General features: G+C 39.1%; 2 protein-coding genes across 9 annotated transcripts in view; one reads left to right on the forward strand and one right to left on the reverse strand.

Moving 5' to 3' along the window:
* IFT74 (intraflagellar transport 74) overlaps window positions 1–8338 on the reverse strand; it is a 78144-nt gene extending 69806 nt beyond the window's left edge. For 3 of the 7 annotated variants that reach the window (XR_004486112.2, XM_033437748.2, XM_049711758.1), the window contains exons 1-2: window positions 8201–8338; window positions 3313–3451 (exon numbers count right to left, since the gene is read on the reverse strand). Coding sequence is in view for 6 of the 7 variants with exons in the window: in XM_033437748.2 (XP_033293639.1) it covers window positions 3313–3432 (120 nt within the window). In the remaining variant the exon portion in view is untranslated. Of the gene's footprint in view, window positions 1–3312; window positions 3452–8028; window positions 8161–8200 lie in introns of those variants that run through there. The other 4 variants (XM_033437746.2, XM_049711757.1, XM_004275059.3 and 1 more) reach the window with 3 other exon arrangements.
* A 2151-nt stretch (window positions 8339–10489) lies between these two features.
* The window catches only part of PLAA (phospholipase A2 activating protein), a 37452-nt gene continuing 28209 nt past the window's right edge, over window positions 10490–19732 (forward strand). The window contains exons 1-2 of one of the 2 annotated variants that reach the window (XM_004275058.4): window positions 10490–11026; window positions 17304–17497. In XM_004275058.4, the coding sequence (XP_004275106.1) occupies window positions 10878–11026; window positions 17304–17497 (343 nt within the window). In that variant the 5' untranslated portion in view covers window positions 10490–10877. The remainder of the gene's footprint in view (window positions 11027–17303; window positions 17498–19732) is intronic. The other variant, XM_049711756.1, reaches the window with a different exon arrangement.

The following is a 19732-nucleotide window of genomic DNA, read 5'->3' on the forward strand; positions in this document are numbered from 1 at the left end:
TTAAATAATACATTGCTTTAAAATTTAAAATTCTATGTGTAGATGTATTTATAGTACTCCCAAACTGGAAAGGAGCAAAATGTCCACCTATTTGTTCTTATTTAATCATAGGAAATGGTTATAATTCCATTTTTGTAAAATAAAGTCTGGAGGATTACATTAAAAAATAGTAACAAAGTTTATCCCTATATAATGATATAATAGTTCATTTTTATTTTATGTTTTATATAATTTCATATTTTCAACATTATTACAGTAAGTATATATTACCATTAAAATCAGAAAAAAATAAAGAAATTTTCATCTTGAGAAAAAAAGATATAATTACATCACAAGATAGCCATATAAGTATTAAAGAGTTTCCATCATTCAGCAAGCATTCATATTATTACTCTACATGATTCTCTACTTCAGGTCTGCAGAATCTAATGTAATATTATACACCCTGAGGAAAGGTCAAAAGACTCCCTTCTTGTCAGTTCATATAGTATGTACAGGCATGGGAAGGTATAAAGGACAGCCTGAAACTGTTCCAAGATATCCTTCTTTTGTTTATCTTCCTTTCCCTATTTTCTTTTTTCTCACTCTCTGTCAAAGAATAAAGTAGTAGATTTAAATATGTAGTAGAAATTTTAGATAGAGGTTAGATACAACCATTCTGGTTGATTTTGATTGTTTTTAATTCTTTTAGCTGGTAGCCTCAAATTCTATCAGCTAACATAGTTCTCAAGTGACTCTGAGAAGTACTTGGTAATTAATTTGAGTATGGGGGCCAGGAACAGTAACACATTCCAAAGAATACACTGTATACAGGAATACTGTCAACTACAAATTCAAATAAAATGAGTTCAGGATTATCCTGAGTGATCTTTGGGAAGGAATGCTAAATCTCTCCTTGGATAAACCTTCTGAATAATTTCTTCTTTGGCTCTATGCAAGCATAATTATGACAGCTACTCAAATAACTATATCACTTAAAAAAAATTTACCAGATGAAAGTATAGAGAAGAAAGCATAAATTAAAACTGCACAGGGCTTCCCCTGGTGGCGCAGTGGTTGACAGTCCGCCTGCCGATGCAGGGAACATGGGTTCGTGCCCTGGTCCGGGAGGATCCCACATGCCGCGGAGCGGCTGGGCCTGTGAGCCAGGGCCGCTGAGCCTGTGCGTCCGGAGCCTGTGCTCCGCAACGGGAGAGGCCACAACAGTGAGAGACCCGAGTACCGCAAAAAAAAAACAAAAACTGCACACATTAAAAAGAATGGGGTAGGTATTCATGTGTTCACACAGAAATATATTTACAATACCTTATTGAAAGAAAAGGACAAGATAAATAAGAATGTATACATATAGCGCTGTCCTCATTTTGGAAAATACTAAAACCATACAATTATATATGGATGTGTGTTAATGTTTGTAAATGGATAGAAAAAGGTCTAGAAGGTTACACATCACACCTTAGACAATGGTTATACCTGGGGTAGAAGGAGGGAACTCTGACACTTTTCCTTTGCATGTTTTACAACAAGCATTACTATTTTAGTAACTGCAAAAATTAGTTAAAGCACCTGGCAAACAGTAGGTGGCCAATATATTTCAGATTCCTTTTATAAATATTTAACAAGCATAAATTCTTACTCTTAGAATAACAGAAAAAGATACCCTCGCTCAGTACCATATATATGAAGACTTTAGAAAAATCATTTCAGTATAAGTTGATGATGATGTTGATAATATTACCTAAAATTCTAGAAAAATCTTAAAACTTTAAGAAAACCTAACTTTAACAAAATTATTCCCTCCAAAAATTGCTGCTCTTCTTACGATTTAAACACAGGACCCAACATTATCTCTAGTTTGCAATTAGTCTACCGTCCGAGCTTGAGTACCTCACACGCACCTTGAGATAGGCAAAACCATCTCTCGTGAGCATCAGAGAAATAACTATGAATATTTTGGTGTATTCATTTCTTTCTATGTAAATGTAAATATATATATATATATCTTTATGTTAAACGGACACCACACTTCTTTTTTCACTTAATACTGTACTATAAAGATATATTATTTCCTGAAATATTTTTTGAAAATAATTTTTAAAGGCTACTTAATAGCCGATTATAGGGATAGACATATCATAATCTATTTAAGATTAACCTGTTGTAAGGCCATTTAGGCTGTTCTCAAATTTTCACTATTATAATTATAATGAAAATGTAATAAATATCCTTACAGGATATTATTCTGCTTAGAATTATCAGCTTATAAAGTTTACCAATTCTTTCTAATGGGGTGTGTTTCTCTTACTGATTCACTGATTTATGACACTCTCTATCTTACATTAAGCTCTTAACATTTACTAGAGTTTGTTTCTAGGCTGCTGTAGCAACCAGAACACTGTTTTACTTCTTATATTTTTATATTACAGTATTGTACTTTTTCTTATTTTTGCCTTTGTACCATTCTAAGTGAATGCTAGAATAGTTTTACAATGATATTCCTTCCCCTACCCCAAGAGAAATCTCAAGGAATTTTGATTGGACATAGGATTTATAGCTTTAATACAGAAAGAGCTTTTTCAAATGAGTAAACTTTCCTTTTTCATTTTAAGAGTCTGAATTCTATGTATGACATATATGTTGCAAATACTTTTTTTTTAACCAGTTTGTCATTTTTCTTTTAACCTTTTTATGATGTTTTCAATTTTTTTAAATTCAAATATATAAATATAAAAATACTTTCCTTTTCAGTACTCGATGTTTCCTGTTATTTTTACAAAGGCCTAGCCTACGCCAAGTTTATACAAAATACTTACCCATATTTTCCTCTAATACATTTATGGTTTCATTTTTTAAATATAAAATTTCTAAAATATCTAGAATTTTGTGTGAGGGAGGGACTTGGTTTTTTAAAACAAATGGTTTACCAGTTATTTGAGTGCACTACTGAATACTCCATGTTTTTCCAACTAATTTGAAATGTCACCTTAATCATTAATTAAATTCTTACATGCCCGATTCCATTTCTGGTCTTTTCCATTTCACTTGGTTTTGGCACCAATACACTATACCACTTAAATTATTGTAGCTTTAAAATAAATTTGAATATCAGCATGAGCAGGCGTCTTTCTCATAACAGTGTCTTTCAAACATTCTCCCACATTTATACTTCTAGATGTTTTCTAAAAAACATACTTATATAATAGTATGTTTTCTTTATAAAGAAAAACAAAGAAGAATCTCTTATTATAGACAAGCTTTCCAAATTCTACCAGGATATATGCATAATAATTCAATTATTTGTTTTAAACTTACTCCAGTTGCCACTCGAATATTTCCTGATGGGGGCCGTATTCCAGAAGGAGGCCTTCCTGTCAATCCAATCCCACCTCGAGAAACAGGCCGAGCTGCTGAAGGTTTGTGATTACTGGCCATTGCTTGCTCACGTTAACTGCTGTTTGGAAACAAGGAATAGGTCTCCTTTGGTATCTTCTGTAGTAAGATAGTAGTGACCTGCATACCCTTCCTTCAAACACTTAATCCATGATGACTTTTCTTGCAAATTGCCATTGCAGGTATCACTACGTACAAGGTTGAGCTTGCTTTAATTCTGTTCAGATTTGACATTAATGTTCTATTTAGAACCATGAAGTCATTTATTACAACATGCCCTCCTCATTTCCCTGTTATCTTATCAAAATGCAAGCCCCTCTAGATATCTTTCTCTCTTGGACTCTCATCCCATACTCTAGTAAGCTTTCTCTCTCCCGGCAAAACCAGTATCTTTCTTCTCTGCCGATATTTTCTCTGTGAGTTCTGGTCTATAATAAACTCCTTTATATTCTCAATCCTATTATAAATAGTTCCTTTTACACTTTGCCTTAACAGGTTCCCGTCTTCTCCTGAAAATGCTTTTGGTAGTGAAGGCTGTTTTAGCTTCCTGTCCCACAATTCCAAAGCAAAGGAGTACACCGCACTCTCCTTGCTCCACAATGTCACTGTCAAAACATTATTCTTCCAAGTTTTTAAAAAAATAAACAGGATTCTCTTCCTTTGAGGACCAAATAATGCAACTATATTGCCCTGCATCTTTCTTGGTTGCTTTTATTTAGGGACCTCCTAATCTCTCCCCCATGTTTACTAGTCTTTTGTTCACAGTCCTCTATTCCAGTACCACCAACATCCTGGATGACTTCCATATGGATACTGGATTCAATATGTAACATTCTAGCTTCACAGTTCCCTGACCTAAATTTCAATAATCATTTCAACTCTATTTTAGTCATTCATAGCCATGGCCAGAGCTGGAGCCTGTCATCATCTGGAATTGCTTCATCTCAAATATCTTAATTGAAACACTTTATTCTCTGGCCTTAATTTCCTCTCCTTCTTCCTTTTTCTCACCTTTATTCTCACTACACCTCCCCTTAAACTATTTCCTTTATTCACTCATTCTCTCCCAGTTTACCAGCCCCCTCCTTTACTCATCAGAACATATTATTATTTAAAGTTTGGGCTAATAATTTAAAATAGCATTTTAAAATTATGGGTCACAACCTATTAGTAGCTTATGAAAGCTATTAGTAGCTTTAGCAGGTTATGACCAATATGGTTTAAATATGAAATAAAATAGAAAATACAAGGGAGTTCACTGCACATAGGAAGAGTACTGTTTCATTAAATTCTTTTTCAGTTATATTTATATAAATTTACACATATGTGTATACTGGTCTATAATGTAAAATATATGTCCTATTATAGGTCATGTTCAAAAGAGTTTTAAAGATACTGAACTAGAGAGAGAATATGGAGAAAAAGAGTGCCCAAGACCCTGGCCTCAGGAATGTCAATACCTAGAGATTGCACAGAAGAGGAGAAACTAGTATGAGACTGAAAACTAAGACTCAGAAAGCAAACAAAAAACCAGGAGTGTGTGTCAGAGATGCCAAGAAAAGACAGGAATGGTCAATGTCATTTTCTGCTGGGAATTCAAGTAAGATGAACACTGAAATGTCCATTGGAATCCCCATCCAAGAAACCATTAGTGACCTTGAGGAGGTCAGTTTCAAGGACTCCTTTCCTTCTCAATATTAAATTACTGTCTCAGGAGCACCATCAACAAATTTGCATCCTCGAACTCTTCTTCAACCCTTCTGGCAAAATCAGAAACCATTCTCTACATTCAACCTGGACTGCTGAACACTGTTGATGGAAATCCCAAGACTATACAGACTGGAGAACTGCAAAGCCATAGTAACCAAATTTAGATGGACCCTCATCTCAGAAATTATTTTATTAATCCTTTATAAGCTACTCCGTCCTTGATGATTCCAATTCTTAACCACTTTTCTAATTAAGTCTGTTCCTGCCACTCTCAGCAGATGACTCAATTTCATAATTGAGAAAATTAAGACATGAAATCTATCACATTTGGAGCACATAAACTTTCCTATATCCACCCTGACCTCCAATCTCAATAGCCATCCTTTCTTTCATTCAAGATCAGTCTCTATTCTGATTTATCCTCTTGATCCCATACCTCTGGGACATTAGCTTCCCTCTCCTTACCAACCTCCTTCTCCCTCACCCCTGCCCCAATTTCCTTTGGGGCATTATCCAGCTCTTATGTATGTCTTTAAACTTTCTCCTTTCTTTCAGTCTGTTATCATGTTCCATTCTTTCCTAACCTTAAAAACTAATTTCTTGATCCTGAAACCACCTTTAATACAGTCTTATATGTCCTTTTTCTACACAGGCAAACTCTAAAAAATAGCTTATATCCATTATTCTCTACTTTTTCCACTTCCTCTATCTCCTGGATTCCTACTATTCCATTCAAATGGTTCCTGCCAATGCAGCTAGGAATGTAAATGTCATCTCTCTGTTACTGGTGTCCACTCCTACATGAAACCATCTCCGTGACACTCCCCTCCTCTGTTTCTACTTTTTCAGTCTCCATCTTATTCTACCTGCCTTTATTAGCAGCATTTCTCAAGATATCATCCACAGTCTATTTTTCTTTTTCCTCTTTAAGTTCTCATTGTGCCACCTCATCTACACTCAGGGTTTTAACAATAAGCTAATGACTCACAACACCGTATCTCCAGTCCTGACTTCTCACACTCTAAGGTGTTTATATCCAAATAATTACTTGACATTTCCACTTCAATATATCATCAGTATTTCAAAATAAATATATCTAAATGTAAACTCATTGTCATCTCCCCCAGATTTGCTCTTCCTCTTGGTACCAACTCCTAGCCACACAAGTCAGAAACGTAATCCTTGATTTCTCCCTCTCCCTCATTTCCCATAGTTAATGAAATAATACTACTGATTTTATGCCTAAATGCTTAAAATCTAACTTCCTCTCCATTCCTATAGTACTGCTCATGGCCTCATGGACTCAAGTGGATTATTATACTGGCCTCCTGAGTGGTCCCCTTGCATAACACACATCTTGCCTGTTATCCTCCCTAGGAATCCTTCAATGACCAGACCATAACCACCCCCACCTTCTTCAATTTGAATTTACAGGGCTGAGCTAAATGCTACGATGGATCCATACACATCTCTGTCCCAGGACCTATCACACCAATTGAAATAATCTGCTTAAGTATTTCTCTACCTTGAAGGCAAGAGCTGGATCTTATTTATCTTTATATCCCCAGCATATATCTCAGGGCCAGGCAAAAACTTTCTGTTCTTTTGTACCGTCTGAATTTCCTCCCACATGAAGGCATTGCCAGTTACAAAAATTTACTAAATTATTAAAAAGGAAATAAATCATTTCTCGAACTAAAATGGTTTCTCAGTTTCTATAGCCCATGCCCAGTACTTCTTCCCTGGCTTTCCTTAGCATCATTCATGATCAGTCCTTGGATTACTTCTCGTCTCTCCATAATATTTCTTCCTTTTCTTATAACTTGAACTAGGCTGTTTACTCATAAATCAGTATCTCCTCTTCTGTCCTTTAAACTGGGCACCAATTCTAAGTTTTCAACTGTTTATTGGGAATTTCTATTCAGATATCCCATTATCACTTTATATTTAATAGGTTCACGCCAAACTTACAACCTTCCCATTCCAACTAGCTCCGTGATTCTATTTTCTTGCCGTTTTGAACTTTTCGGACAAAGTAGTAAAATTACTACTATTATTATTGCAAATAGAAAAGAGAGTTTCATGAAACAACTTTTTGAAAGGCAGACAAGATCTGTGGTCAAAACGGTTTCTCCCAGAGAAAGCTAATACAATAAACCTGTTTCCAACAGAATTAGTCAGTGTTAATCCAGCTTTCCTGAGGAACTTTAAGAAAATGTACGATATATAGAATTTCCACCTGATTTTCTTTGCCACTGCTTTACTGTCGTGGAAGAAGTTTAGTTAGCATTGGATCAGTTCCACCGGGTAAAATAAAAGGGAGAGGCACTAGTAACAAATATGCCACTAACTCCGGGGTTAGTCATTCAAATGTTCACAAATCGCTGGGGTTATTCACACAACCAGAGAGGTTCCAGAAAGTTTAGGGATGCTAACGGAGCTCCGTCAGTTACCAGCCATATTATCCCCTCTGGACGTGTTTCCTTATCTGCAGTGTGGAAGCGAGCTCTAGCTTGCACAGCCGTTGTGACGATTCCAGATACTTCACATGAAACATCTGGCTCCTAATTATTACAATCATTATCCTCCCCGAATCAACCATTTTAACATATAGGAAGAAGTGGAAAGTTGCTAAGTCCCTTCCGCTCTGACCAACAGACAGAAATCTATTATTACTTCGAGTAAAATCCCTCAGCCCACAGTGAACTTTATCTTTGAGGCGCTCGAATCGTTCCCTCTGGTCTCGCCTTGGCAGGTCTCCACAAGGGACTGTTTCAGGTCTCTCCTCACGCTCTGCCGGACTATAAATGGAACTTCCTTGGCGGAGGAGAACACCTAAGAGCTGGATTTATTTTGTTTGAAGCGCATCAGCATCTCCAAGGCTAAAATAATCGGCAAGGGAGGCAAAGAGGGACCGGGATTTCTCACCTCCGCCAGCGCTGAGGGCGCGGAAGGAGAGAGGTCGCTCCGCGGCGGGGCGCGGAAAGAGCGAAGTCGCACGACTCAAGGGCACTCGCACTTCTTTCCGAGCCCTCCACCACCGCGTAGCCCTCTAGTCGGGCCCGCGAACCCGTTAGCTCACCCGAAACGCCCCGCTCACCTGCGCGCAGCTTTCCTGGGCCCTCAAGGCCTAACCCCTAGTGGCCGCTTGCCTTCGCGTCTCCCGGCAACGGGGGCTGGTCGCGGTGAGGCCCCCTCCTCCTGATTGGCCAATCCTCGGCCTTCGCTCAGTGAAGCGAGAGTGAAATGCTCTCGCGAGGTTTGAGGACTATCTTCTGTTACCTCGATACCTCTGGAAGACAGGGAAAACGGCGAGTTGGCTAGGGAAGAATATTTTATTTAAAAACCTTGGTTTTCTTTGTAATCAGAGTAACCTCTCTTGATTGTGTGCATGACCTGAACTCACTCCAGCGAGTTTTATCATATCGCTGTGTAACATCATTTGTAATACATCAGACTTTTTAATAAGAATTATTTGAAGTTATTCCGTGGTAGGCAGCATTCATTGTACAGTCTTTTTGTTTTTCATAAGTAATAGTTTCCTTCCTGTTAGAAGGAAGGAATACAACATAGACGATACAGCATTAAGTATTGATGCGATTCTGGTACCATGTTTCATTTCATTGAAAGTTTTATACCTTTAGGCTTCCTTTCAGAATTATTTTGTGAGGGCTGAATTAAAAGCAAAGTTGTTTTAAAATAATGTTTTTTAAACATGTTTTTTTAAAAAATGAGAATTACGTCGTCTCAAATCCTATTTCTCTAATAAAAGTAACTTGCAGTTTGTTTTTTTTCCAGTCTTCCTATAGACAGCTTAAATATGATGGGAGTTCAAAAAAAAATGTGATGGGATCTCTAAACATACATACATATTGGACTTTTAACATTTTCACATTATTCCCATCTTGCATACTTTTTTTTTTTTTTCCCGGTACGCGGGCCTCTCACTGTTGTGGCCTCTCCCGTTGCAGAGCACAGGCTCCGGACGCGCAGGCTCAGCGGCCATGGCTCACGGGCCCAGCCGCTCCGCGGCATGTGGGATCTTCCCGGACCGGGGCACGAACCCGTGTCCCCTGCATCGGCAGGCAGACTGTCAACCACTACGCCACCAGGGAAGCCCTTGTATACATTTTTTACGCCCAGATTTAGTCTCTTGTATACCTGCCTTCAAGTGGGTTAAAACCAGTGCAATACAAAATGAAATAATGTCATGTGATTGAGTTCTCAAAGTTTGTAAAACATTTTCACGTAATTATTCCATTTGAGACCAACATATTTGTAATGGTCATTTGTTATACTTATGGTCGTTGCAGTGAAGGGTGGTAGAATTTGCCATCCCAAAATATGCCACTTTGGTATTATAAGGATTATTTGGAGGGGAAGGCAAGTGAAAAGCAGGTACAGGAAAAGTTCTCTACTATTCTGCTATTTGCTTAAAAGCAGAATATAAATTTTCAAAAGTGCCCCTCCTTGCTTCTTAACCAGGAAGGACAAAAGTTAATCATTGGAGACAACTTCAGACCTTTACCATCCTGGAGACTGCACCAGAAGAATCTACATAAAAACTTTACTAATTAATTAGCCTTTAACTACTGCTAGTTTCCCATATAGTCGGCTTCCCATAATTTGCTGTCTCTAAAGATTTAAAAGTTCTTTTCTTTTATCGCTTGTGTAAAAACTTATTGTTCCTTTGTTAAGATGCCATATAAGCCCAAGCTCTCGTCACCTCTTTGAGTTATTCATCTCTGAATTTCTCCCTTGTATATATGACATACACGTTAAAACACCTGTTTTTCTCTTGTTACTGTCTTTTGCTACAGAGCCCCAGCAGAAAACTTTTCTGCTAGAAGAGTAGAAAGAAAAAAAGATATTTCCTCTCCTACAACCTCTGTCCAACTATTCCGTATGTTGTCTCACAAAGAAGCTACTGACATTTCTCCCTTAGTGTTTTCAGACGTTAAGGACCCAGCATTTGCCATTTGTATAGAGATGTGACAGTTTGAGAGAAAATTTTAAATCTTTAACACGTAAAATAAAACTTTTTTTAAAGTACCAAAAACCCGGCTTAGTATTCACAGAATTCAAGGAAAGTGACTTGTTTCCAACTTGACCCCAAGCTCTCTCGTTTTAATTTAAAAAAGTTTAGATTAAAAAAAAAAAATCTCGGGGAACTACTCAGAGAAGGTTTGGGGAAATCGGCGGCGTAAACCTGCCCCCAACTCTACACGCGACGCAAATTCACTCAGCCACAGAACGGCCCTCAGCACAGCGGACTAAGATTTAAAATATCCGGATTGGCGCGCATACGACTCACGCCCCGCTGGCGCGTGGCATTGTGGGATTTGTAGTCCGGCCCACATCCGGCATCACAATAAAAAGCTCAGCCGGGGCTCGGTGAGGACGCGGGCTCGGGAAAGTCAGGGATTCGGGCGCCCACTCTGAGGGGCTGGACGGTGGTATCTCTTTCTCCGTTGGCGGTCCAGCGCGCATGAGGGAATCGAACCTCAGTTCCTCAACGGCCTCAGCAGTCGGGACGCACACACTCTGCGTCATGGCGGGCTAAGGCCGATGATGAATTCCGGTGCGCACGTCAGGGTTGCTGTGTCACTCGGCTCGCTGGGCGCGCCCCTTCCCGGCCGCCCTTCCGCACCGGCCTTCGGGCTCTTCCGGTCCCGACGCCTCTCACCTTCAAGGCCCTCTCCCGCTGCACGCCCGGCCTCTCAGACGGACTGATCTTGGGCGGTGCTCGGGCACCGGGCGCCGGACCTCCTAGGGCCATGGCGAGTGGCGCCGCCAGGTACCGGCTGAGCTGCTCGCTCCCGGGCCACGAGTTGGACGTGCGGGGCCTGGTATGCTGCCTCTACCCACCGGGGGCTTTTGTGTCCGTGTCCCGAGACCGCACCACCCGCCTCTGGGTCCCAGACAGGTGAGCGCTGCGAGTCCCGCTGTTACCCGGCTGTGCTGCAAGCTTCCTTCTCTGGGAAGAGAGTGACCCTTCCCTGCCCTATCCTGCCCTTTTCCTCTTTTCCCAGCCTTTCCGACGGTCCACGCTCCCTCCCAGTTCTTAGAGCACTGGCAGTCTGGGCACGCAGTGTAAGAAACTAGTGAGGTTTACGTGGAAAGAGCACCGGGTTGGGGGAATAGAGGCCTACTTTCTTGTCCTAACTTGACCACTAAACGACTGAGTGACCTTGGACGAACTTCTTATTTTTTGTGGCTTCAGTTTGTGGACGATGATTTCCTGTGTTTCTTTTCGATTTGAAAACTTTTGACGCCAGGTGCACCCTCCTTAATGAGGCCGTGTGAAAGCATCTGGCATGTGTAATTTAAGGAAGTCCACTTCTTTCCCTGGAATTTGTTCTGTAGTCTTCCCTCAAATTTGAGAATTAAGGTTCTCAAAAATTGCATTGCAAAAAGTTGTCTTGGCCCCTCTCCACGTTGTCCAACTCAGACTTAGTCTGGGGTATGTGATGGACTTGGGCGGAGGGGGTGAAACCCCTCAAATGTCTTCTGGATGTGGCAGAGTGTGTTTTCTTGGGGAGAGAAAGCCCATTGCCTTTAAAAGATTTTCAGAGAGATTAATCAAAAAAATATTAGGAAACAGAAGGTTAAGCTCCAGTCCAAATCAAGTTCAAGGGTTTAGCCCTGATTTAGTTGTTGTAAGAGGAAATTTAAGACCTGGAAGACAGATTTCAGTTCAGATAGGGAAAAATTGAGGTAAGTTACTTCAGGTAGTAACTCTCCCATCAGAGGTTTCACTCATTGAAACCATACGTTTTCCTCCATAAATTCAGATGACAACTGTTTATTGAGTGGCTCCTATTTGTTTGTGATCCGGAAGAAGAAGAAAAGGACAGACAAGTTTCCTGTGTTTATAGATCCTGCCTACAGTCTGGGAGGGAAGATGGATGAAAAAAGAACCAAGTAAATAATTACGCATTGGCATGTGTACTATGAAGAAAACAAATATAGATATAACATACAGAATTGAGTGGAGGGTGATGTTAAAGAAAGAAGCCTCTCTGAGGAAGGTGTTTTTGGTATTTTTTTTTTCTTAAATGATACTGAGTTTGAGCTGGTCTAGGGAGTGAGGAACCAGAAGGGTTGAATTGGAAGAGCACTGTAGACTGTAGGAGGAGCAAACACAGTGGCCCTGGATTGAGAAGGAGGAAATTCCCAATGTGCAGGAGGGAATGAACTGTGAGGTGAGGGCAGGTCTTAGAGGCTGGTGGGAGCCAGATCATGCCCTGGGAAGAGGCCTGAGGAAAGAAGTTAGTGGGTGGAAGCCTTCAGAGTTTCAAGCAGAGGACAACATTATTTGATTTACCTGTGGAGAAGTTTCTGCTAGCTTCAGGTGGAGAATGAATCGCAAAGGGATAAATGTGGAAGGAGACCTGTTTAGAGGCTTTTGCAGTAGTGCAGCCAAAATACGACAGACTAAACTAGGGATATTGTAGAGGAAACTCCTATATTGAATTAGATAAGGTCTTCTCTAATGCTTAAGATTCTATGATATTCCAAACCACTTGGTAACATTGATACATAACTTCTGTGTATTTGAGTACAAATTACTGATTAAGCTTGTACATTTAAAATTTTGTTCAGTAGAAGCACATGCCCAGTAGGATATGAACATTGCAGTAAAGAGTAGCTAAAGGATGCTTGTTGTAATAGTTGAATTCTGTTGAACAGCTAAATCCTCAAACTTTTACATTGTAGGACTGTGGTAGGTTGACAGGAGCTTAAATCACTGGATCACAGGAACTTGACAAACTTTGAGCTGCAATGACCCTCTCTTTGAAAACTGGTTTTTTTCACGTAGTTCATGTTGTCTTTCGGTTTTGTTTTTTAGAATTCATGTGGTATTCAATTAACACTGATTGAGAGCCTGCATTGTACCAGGCACAGGACTCCATAGTGAGGGATTGGTGCGATAAGGTTGTTTTCCTCTCATTTCCAAGTGCTGTGGTAGAGCATCTCATAGTCACTCTTAGGCATCCTAACAAGTGTCTCAGCCATACCTTTAGTGTGATAAAAAGTGTCCTCAAGGCTGACATCCTGACAATTTCTATTTATTTCATGGTATATTAATAAAATCAATGAAGTGCAGTGAAATGTTTGGAGCCAAGTAGTAACCATTTTTATTTTCTCATGTACATTGTTGCTAGGGCTCTGAATTGGGGTGGATAATGTAGGGGTGGACTGGTAATGATGGGGGATTTAATTTAGTTTCAAGGAGGCAAAATAGTTCTATTCTAGGGTGGACTAAACCAGATATTTCATCTTTCACAAGAGCCCACTGAAAACCCAGAAAGCCTCCGGGTCTTCTGAAGGCGCTTCAGAATGGAGATGCCATTTTTTGGTTGTACATTGAACTGAACCAGTCAATATGCCTTTGTTGCAGACTGCTTCAAGCCTCTAGAAGCCCACCTCAGAGTAAACTGGATTTCCCAAGTCTGTCACCAACGATGGCTTTGCCTTTTGAAAACTACCCGTTTTGGAAAGACGCCAACTTCAGATTCAGCATCATGTGTTAAATTTTCCCTGACCGTGCCAAGGCTGGAGTGACTTCTCCCTCATGTAAACACTCAGCACCTTGGGTCCTTAGTCAAGTAGTTATACAGAGTTTAAGAAATTAGAGCCATTCCCTTCCTACCCTCCGACCCACTATTCCCTTTTCTTGGAGGCAAAATTTTCATGTCTTTTAATGGCTTATTTTTGAATTTTGCTTCTGTATCTGTATATAAAGTGCTATACTACTATTTCTTTTCATTTAAAATTTCTTTTAGTTTTCTGTTTTAGCATTTTCTGTTAGTTCTTATTATGGAATATGAAAATTTAGCTCTCATTTCTACCCTCTACCAACCCCCATCACATATGCATCCTTTCTATGTCCTGATCCTTATAACATAGTTTAATTTAATGTAGACTAAATCAGTGTTTTGTGACTGTACAGAGTCTATCTACACCTGAGCTGTGGAATAAACTATGATAACTTTTCCTCAACAATTTTATGATCTCCCTATAGCTAATAATTGTCTTATTTTTGGTTTTCATCTGTTTAATTTTCTATGTATTTATCATTAATTCAACTTCATATTGTTTGCTAGTTGTCTAACTCTCCTCTCAAGACCTCTAGACACATTGAATATATAACAGTTTCATTTTCTTGATGATGAAAACTTTCTGACCTGGTCTTTCTGCCTCTGGTGCACAGCTGATCCTGGGATCTCCCTTCACTGTCTTCTCAAGAATCCCTTTTTGGACCTCTTGTCAGATTTCTATTATCAATATCCTTTAACTTTCTTGGTTTTCTTCCTTGTTACCTTATTGGAGCACATCCTCCAGGAGCTTTCTGAAATACAGTGCAGTGATAATAAATGTATTAAGACCTTGCAATTGGAACATGATTTTAGCCTGCCTAGCTACTTGAATAATAATTTAAATGTTTGTAGCATTGTAGTTTCCAAATTTTCTTCAGAATTTTGAAGCCATTGCTCCACTGTATTCACTGTGTTACAGTTGAGAAGTCTGAAGCCATTCTTGTTCTTGACCTGTTACTTTTTCTCTCTGGGAGGTGGTCTATATTCATTCATTTTTCACGTTCATTAAGTGTGGTCCCTTTTAATGTCCATAAGTCATGTCCATACGTTCTGGGACATTTTCTTAAATTCTTTGGTTTCATCTTATTTTCTCTGTCCTCTTTTCTGGAACTTTTTATTCATATATTGAATTTGTTTCTAAATTGCTTTTTAATTTCTCTCTATAAATTTCTTTCTTTCTCTCTCTACTATACTTCCTCAGAAGTTGCCTTAACTTTTTGTGAAATTATGTTTTTGTTTCATGGTTGCAATATCTTATACCTAAGGATGGCAATGCTGATTTTTTTAAAGTTATTTTCTCCTTAGTGGTCTGTTTCCTCCAAATTGGTTATTTCCCCTCCCTGTTTGTTTTGGTCACTATTTTACCCCAAATGTCTGGTAATTCTTATTCTGTGCTTTCCATTAAGGGTGGAGAACTAAAAAACTTGAAAGATCTGTGTATCCGTGGAGCTTCATGGCTATGAGCTTCACTGTAGGGTTATCTGGCTGGACTGTTTCATAGGGCTGATCTCCTGCCCAGAGGATGATTGCCTGGCTTCTAGATTTTGTCTTTGGTGGTCTTGGCCTCTATGGTGAATGTACATGTTTCTCAAACCCCAAGGATCAACTGTGCCTTGTGTCTACCCCCAGCCAAAGACTTTCACCTTTTCTAAAGAAAAAACTTCAGACTTTTGCTGGGTACAAGAGGGGCAGTTGTCTGGCTGGAGTGTCTTTTCTTTTTTTTTTTTTTTTTTCCTTGATGCTTAAAGCATTTTTTCACTGATTCAAGAAGTACTTAATAATTACCATGTACAACATTGTGCTACAAACTTGGGCAGAACCAGCTCTGGATTCTGCCATTAAGAGCTTCACAGATCATTACAGTGGATACACACAAGCATCCATCTGTACTGGGGAGTGCTAAGGGACACATTTAGGTAGATTTAGTGGTTTATATAATATAGATTTTTAAACATGTCCTATCTTTTACATTTCTTTGGGCTTATTGATGAAATGGTTTCTAGGGCTTCCCTGGTGGCGCAGTGGTTAAGAATCCGCCTGCCAATGCAGGGAACATGGGTTCGAGCCCTGGTCCGGGAAGATCCCACATGCCGCAGAGCAACTAAGCATGTGTGCCACAACGACTGAGCCTGCACTCTAGAGCCTGCGAGCCGCAACTACTGAAGCCCGCACGCCTAGAGCCCGTGCTCTGCAACGAGAAGCCGTCGCAATGAGAAGACTGCACACCGCCACAAAGAGTAGCCCCCACTCGCCGCAACTAGAGAAAGCCCGTGCCCAGCAACAAAGACCCAACTCAACCAAAAATAAAAATACAAATAAAAAAAAAGTTTCTAAAACGACACTTAAAAAAAAACAACACCAAAATAAAGTAAACAAGTTAAAACTAGCTACTACCAAATACCTTCCTTTGAAGATTTTTTGATATGATTCTGTGTCTGATTCCAAAGACTTTCAACTAGTCTTCCTAATTCTAGTTTTTTGTTCCCATTTCCTAGAGATACATAGTGCTGCTAATTCTTGAGCCTTCTGCAGATTCGTTGGTAAATTGGGCCTCTTACTTTCCCTGATGCCTGCTTAGAATTCATTTTTTTCAAGTATCCTAAGGCCTTTACTACTTTTCTGTCAGCTTTCAGTATTCAGTTATATTTCTGTTCTTTTTTTTTCTTATTCTCTCTGGCCTTGTGGGTTTATGCCTTTCTTAAAATATACATAGATGGATAGATAGATATAAAATATACATTATACATATTGTTGTAGTGGTGTTTGGGAAAGGAGTGAATATAGATGAGCATGTGTGCAGTCTTTATCTGGGAGTCTTCCCTTTTATGTACAGTTGTTTTATCTCCTTCAGCTAGATCACAAACTCCTTGATTTAGCTTGAATCAGGGATATAATTCTTTTATCCCCCTCTACAGCTAACTTACTGCCTTCCACATATAGTATATCATAATCTGTTGTTTGACCTGGTATGTAAGGGAGTGGTGCTAAGTGAAGGATGTGTATAACAAATTGGTAATCATTCTAATTCCCAGGCAGTTATTAATATGCTGTGTCCCTAGAGCAGTCATTTGTATGTCCTGTATTAGTTCCTTTAGTTTGCATATTGAAAGTGATTGATAGTCTAGCTATTTAGATACACATGCTATACTAATGAGTACTAAGTTAATGTTTCAGAGTGTGCAAATGTCCTCAATGTGTTTACGGCTTATTGATAGTAGATTCCATTATCCTAATTGCATGAATGTTTCACTTCACCAGGGATTTCTTAAGGTAACAATCACTGATAAGTAGAAATGCAGATGGAGGAAAAAAAAAAACCACTTATGATATTTGTCTCCTTTCCTTTCCTTCCTTGTTCTTTCTGTTAATTAACATACCTCTTAACAGTGAAACACTAATTAAACTTCTCCTAATCTGATTAAGCCTCTGTAGTAGCTAAGACAAATTAGGTATTTAATATTTAATTTAAAACAATAGATTCTTAAAGTGGTATATAAAGTTCAACCTAGATACTAAAAGAAAATGAGTACTTTGACAACGTCTATCTTAGGCTAAGTCAGAGGACAAATGTATATCTTATGAATTATCATGTCTTTCCAGTCCTAACAGGGGCTTTACAGAAATGCACTGTATGAGCGGCCACTCCAATTTTGTCTCTTGTGTATGCATCATACCTTCAAGTGACATGTACCCTCATGGACTAATCGCCACTGGAGGAAATGACCACAATATTTGCATTTTCTCACTGGAGAGTCCAGCACCACTTTATGTACTAAAAGGTCACAAAAATACTGGTGAGTATAATGCTTTGGTATTTTTCTGTTTGAATAAGTTTCATCCTTTTGAAGATAAAATTCTTATATCTGCTTTCCCTAGGTTTTTTTTTTTTTTTGCGGTACGCAGGCCTCTCACTGTTGTGGCCTCTCCTGTTGCGGAGCACAGGCTCCAGACGCGCAGGCTCAGCAGCCATGGCTCACGGGCCTAGCCGCTCCGCGGCATGTGGGATCCTCCCAGACCGGGGCACGAACCTGTGTCCCCTGCATCGGCAGGCAGACTCTCAACCACTGCGCCACCAGGGAAGCCCCCTAGTTTTTATTATTATTATTTTTTACCTATAGCTATGGCTTAATAGTGAAAACCTTTTGGATCATCATTGTTCTGCAAATTCTCTGTTACAGACTTATTGTCATCAGTAATGGTTGACATGATTATATATGTAAAAAGGAAAAGATTATGGTTTTATATACTTTGTAATTTTGGTTTTTCAGCTATCTTGTGCAAGAAATTCATTTACTCAGGAAAACTGAGAGCACTTCTTTATCTTTGGGCTGTTATGTCTGTATTTATGCAGCAAATTAAAGCCCCAGAAGGAATGTATTTAGGGTTCTGGTATCATTATTTGAGAGTATTTAATACTTTTGAACAGCATTTTCTGTGATTTGTATTTCTGATTCTTTTATATTCCTGGATTTGTGTTTGCTTAACAGCTCTTTGTTATAAAATGATATGCTTAATCAGTGCAGTATGTATACTACTTTTTTTTTAATGTATCTGGAATAGTTTGGGACATCTGTAAGCAAATAGTATGGCCCATAAGCAGTCTAAACTTAATTTCTTTAAGGAGTTTGTAAAATGTTTTGTGTGTAGGTATGGGAAATCTTCAATACAGGGTGATACAGATTTTTTTAAACTTTTTGAAGGAAATCTTCAAATGTATACAAAAGTAGAGACAGTATTTTATAAGTTATATATAAACAAACATAAAAGAGAATAGTGTAATGATCTTTTCTACTCATGTATTTACATAGCTTCAAGGATTATCAACACAAGGCCTATCTTGCTTCATCTTCTGCTTCTTCCAAAATATTATTTTAAAGGAAATTTCCAATATACTCTCTCATTTGTAAATACTTCAATATATAGCACTACAATAGGGTTTGGCAAACTTTCTGTAAAGGGCCAGGTAGTAAATATTTTAGGCTATGCAGGCCATACAGTCACTTTCACAACTGCTCAGCTCTGCCATTGTGTGCAAAAGCAGCCACTGACAATAAATGAGTGAACATGTCTGTGTTTCAATAAACCTTTATTTATGGACACTGAAATTTGAATGTCATAATTTTCACATGTCAGGAAGTACCTTTTTTTTTCTCTCAACCACTTGAAAATATAAAAACCATTCTTAGTTTGTGCACTGTACAAAAACAGATGGCCTACAGGCCACAGTTTGCTGACCCCTCAAAAATAAGGATTCTCTTTTTTTTTAACTAATTAATTAATTAACGTTTGGCTGCGTTGGGTCTTCATTGCTGTGTGCGGGCTGTTTCTAGTTGCGGCGAGCGGGAGCTACTCTTCGTTGGGATGTGCGGGCTTCTCATTGTGGTGGCTTCTCTTGTTGCAGACAACAGGCTCTAGGCGCATGGGCATCAGTAGTTGTGGCACGTGGGCTCAGTAGTTGTGGCTCGCGGGCTCTAGAACGCAGGCTCCGTAGTTGTTGCGCACAGGCTTAATTGCTCCACGGCATGTGGGATCTTCACAGACCAGGGCTCGAACCCGTGTTCCCTCCACTGGCAGGCGGATTCTTAACCACTGCGCCACCAGGGAAGTCCCTCTCTCTTTTTTAAAAACAATATCATTATCACACCTAAAACAAAACAAAACCTAATTTCTCATTACCAAATATCCAGTGAGTGTTCAAATTTACCCAGTTGTCTCAAATGTTTCTTTTTACAGTTTGTTTGAATTGTGACCCAAAGGTCCACTTGTCTTTCCATCTATTGGTTTCTTTCTTTTTTTAAATCCCCTCTCTATTTGAAACCAGCTTATTTTACCTGTAGAATTTCCTGTAATCTGAACTCCGCTGGTTAAAGCCTCATTTCTCTAGCCTCATGTTCCTCAGTCCCGTAGTCTTGTAAGCTATTAGATCTAGAAGCTTGATCAGATTCAGATTCAAGTTTTGAGCAAGAATTTTATACTTTCTGTTGTAGCACAACAGGAGGCATGTAATATTTCTTTTCATGATGTTAAGA

The sequence above is a fragment of the Orcinus orca genome, chromosome 6 (genome assembly GCF_937001465.1).
Source record: "Orcinus orca chromosome 6, mOrcOrc1.1, whole genome shotgun sequence".
In the NCBI taxonomy this organism is placed as follows: Eukaryota; Metazoa; Chordata; class Mammalia; order Artiodactyla; family Delphinidae; genus Orcinus; species Orcinus orca.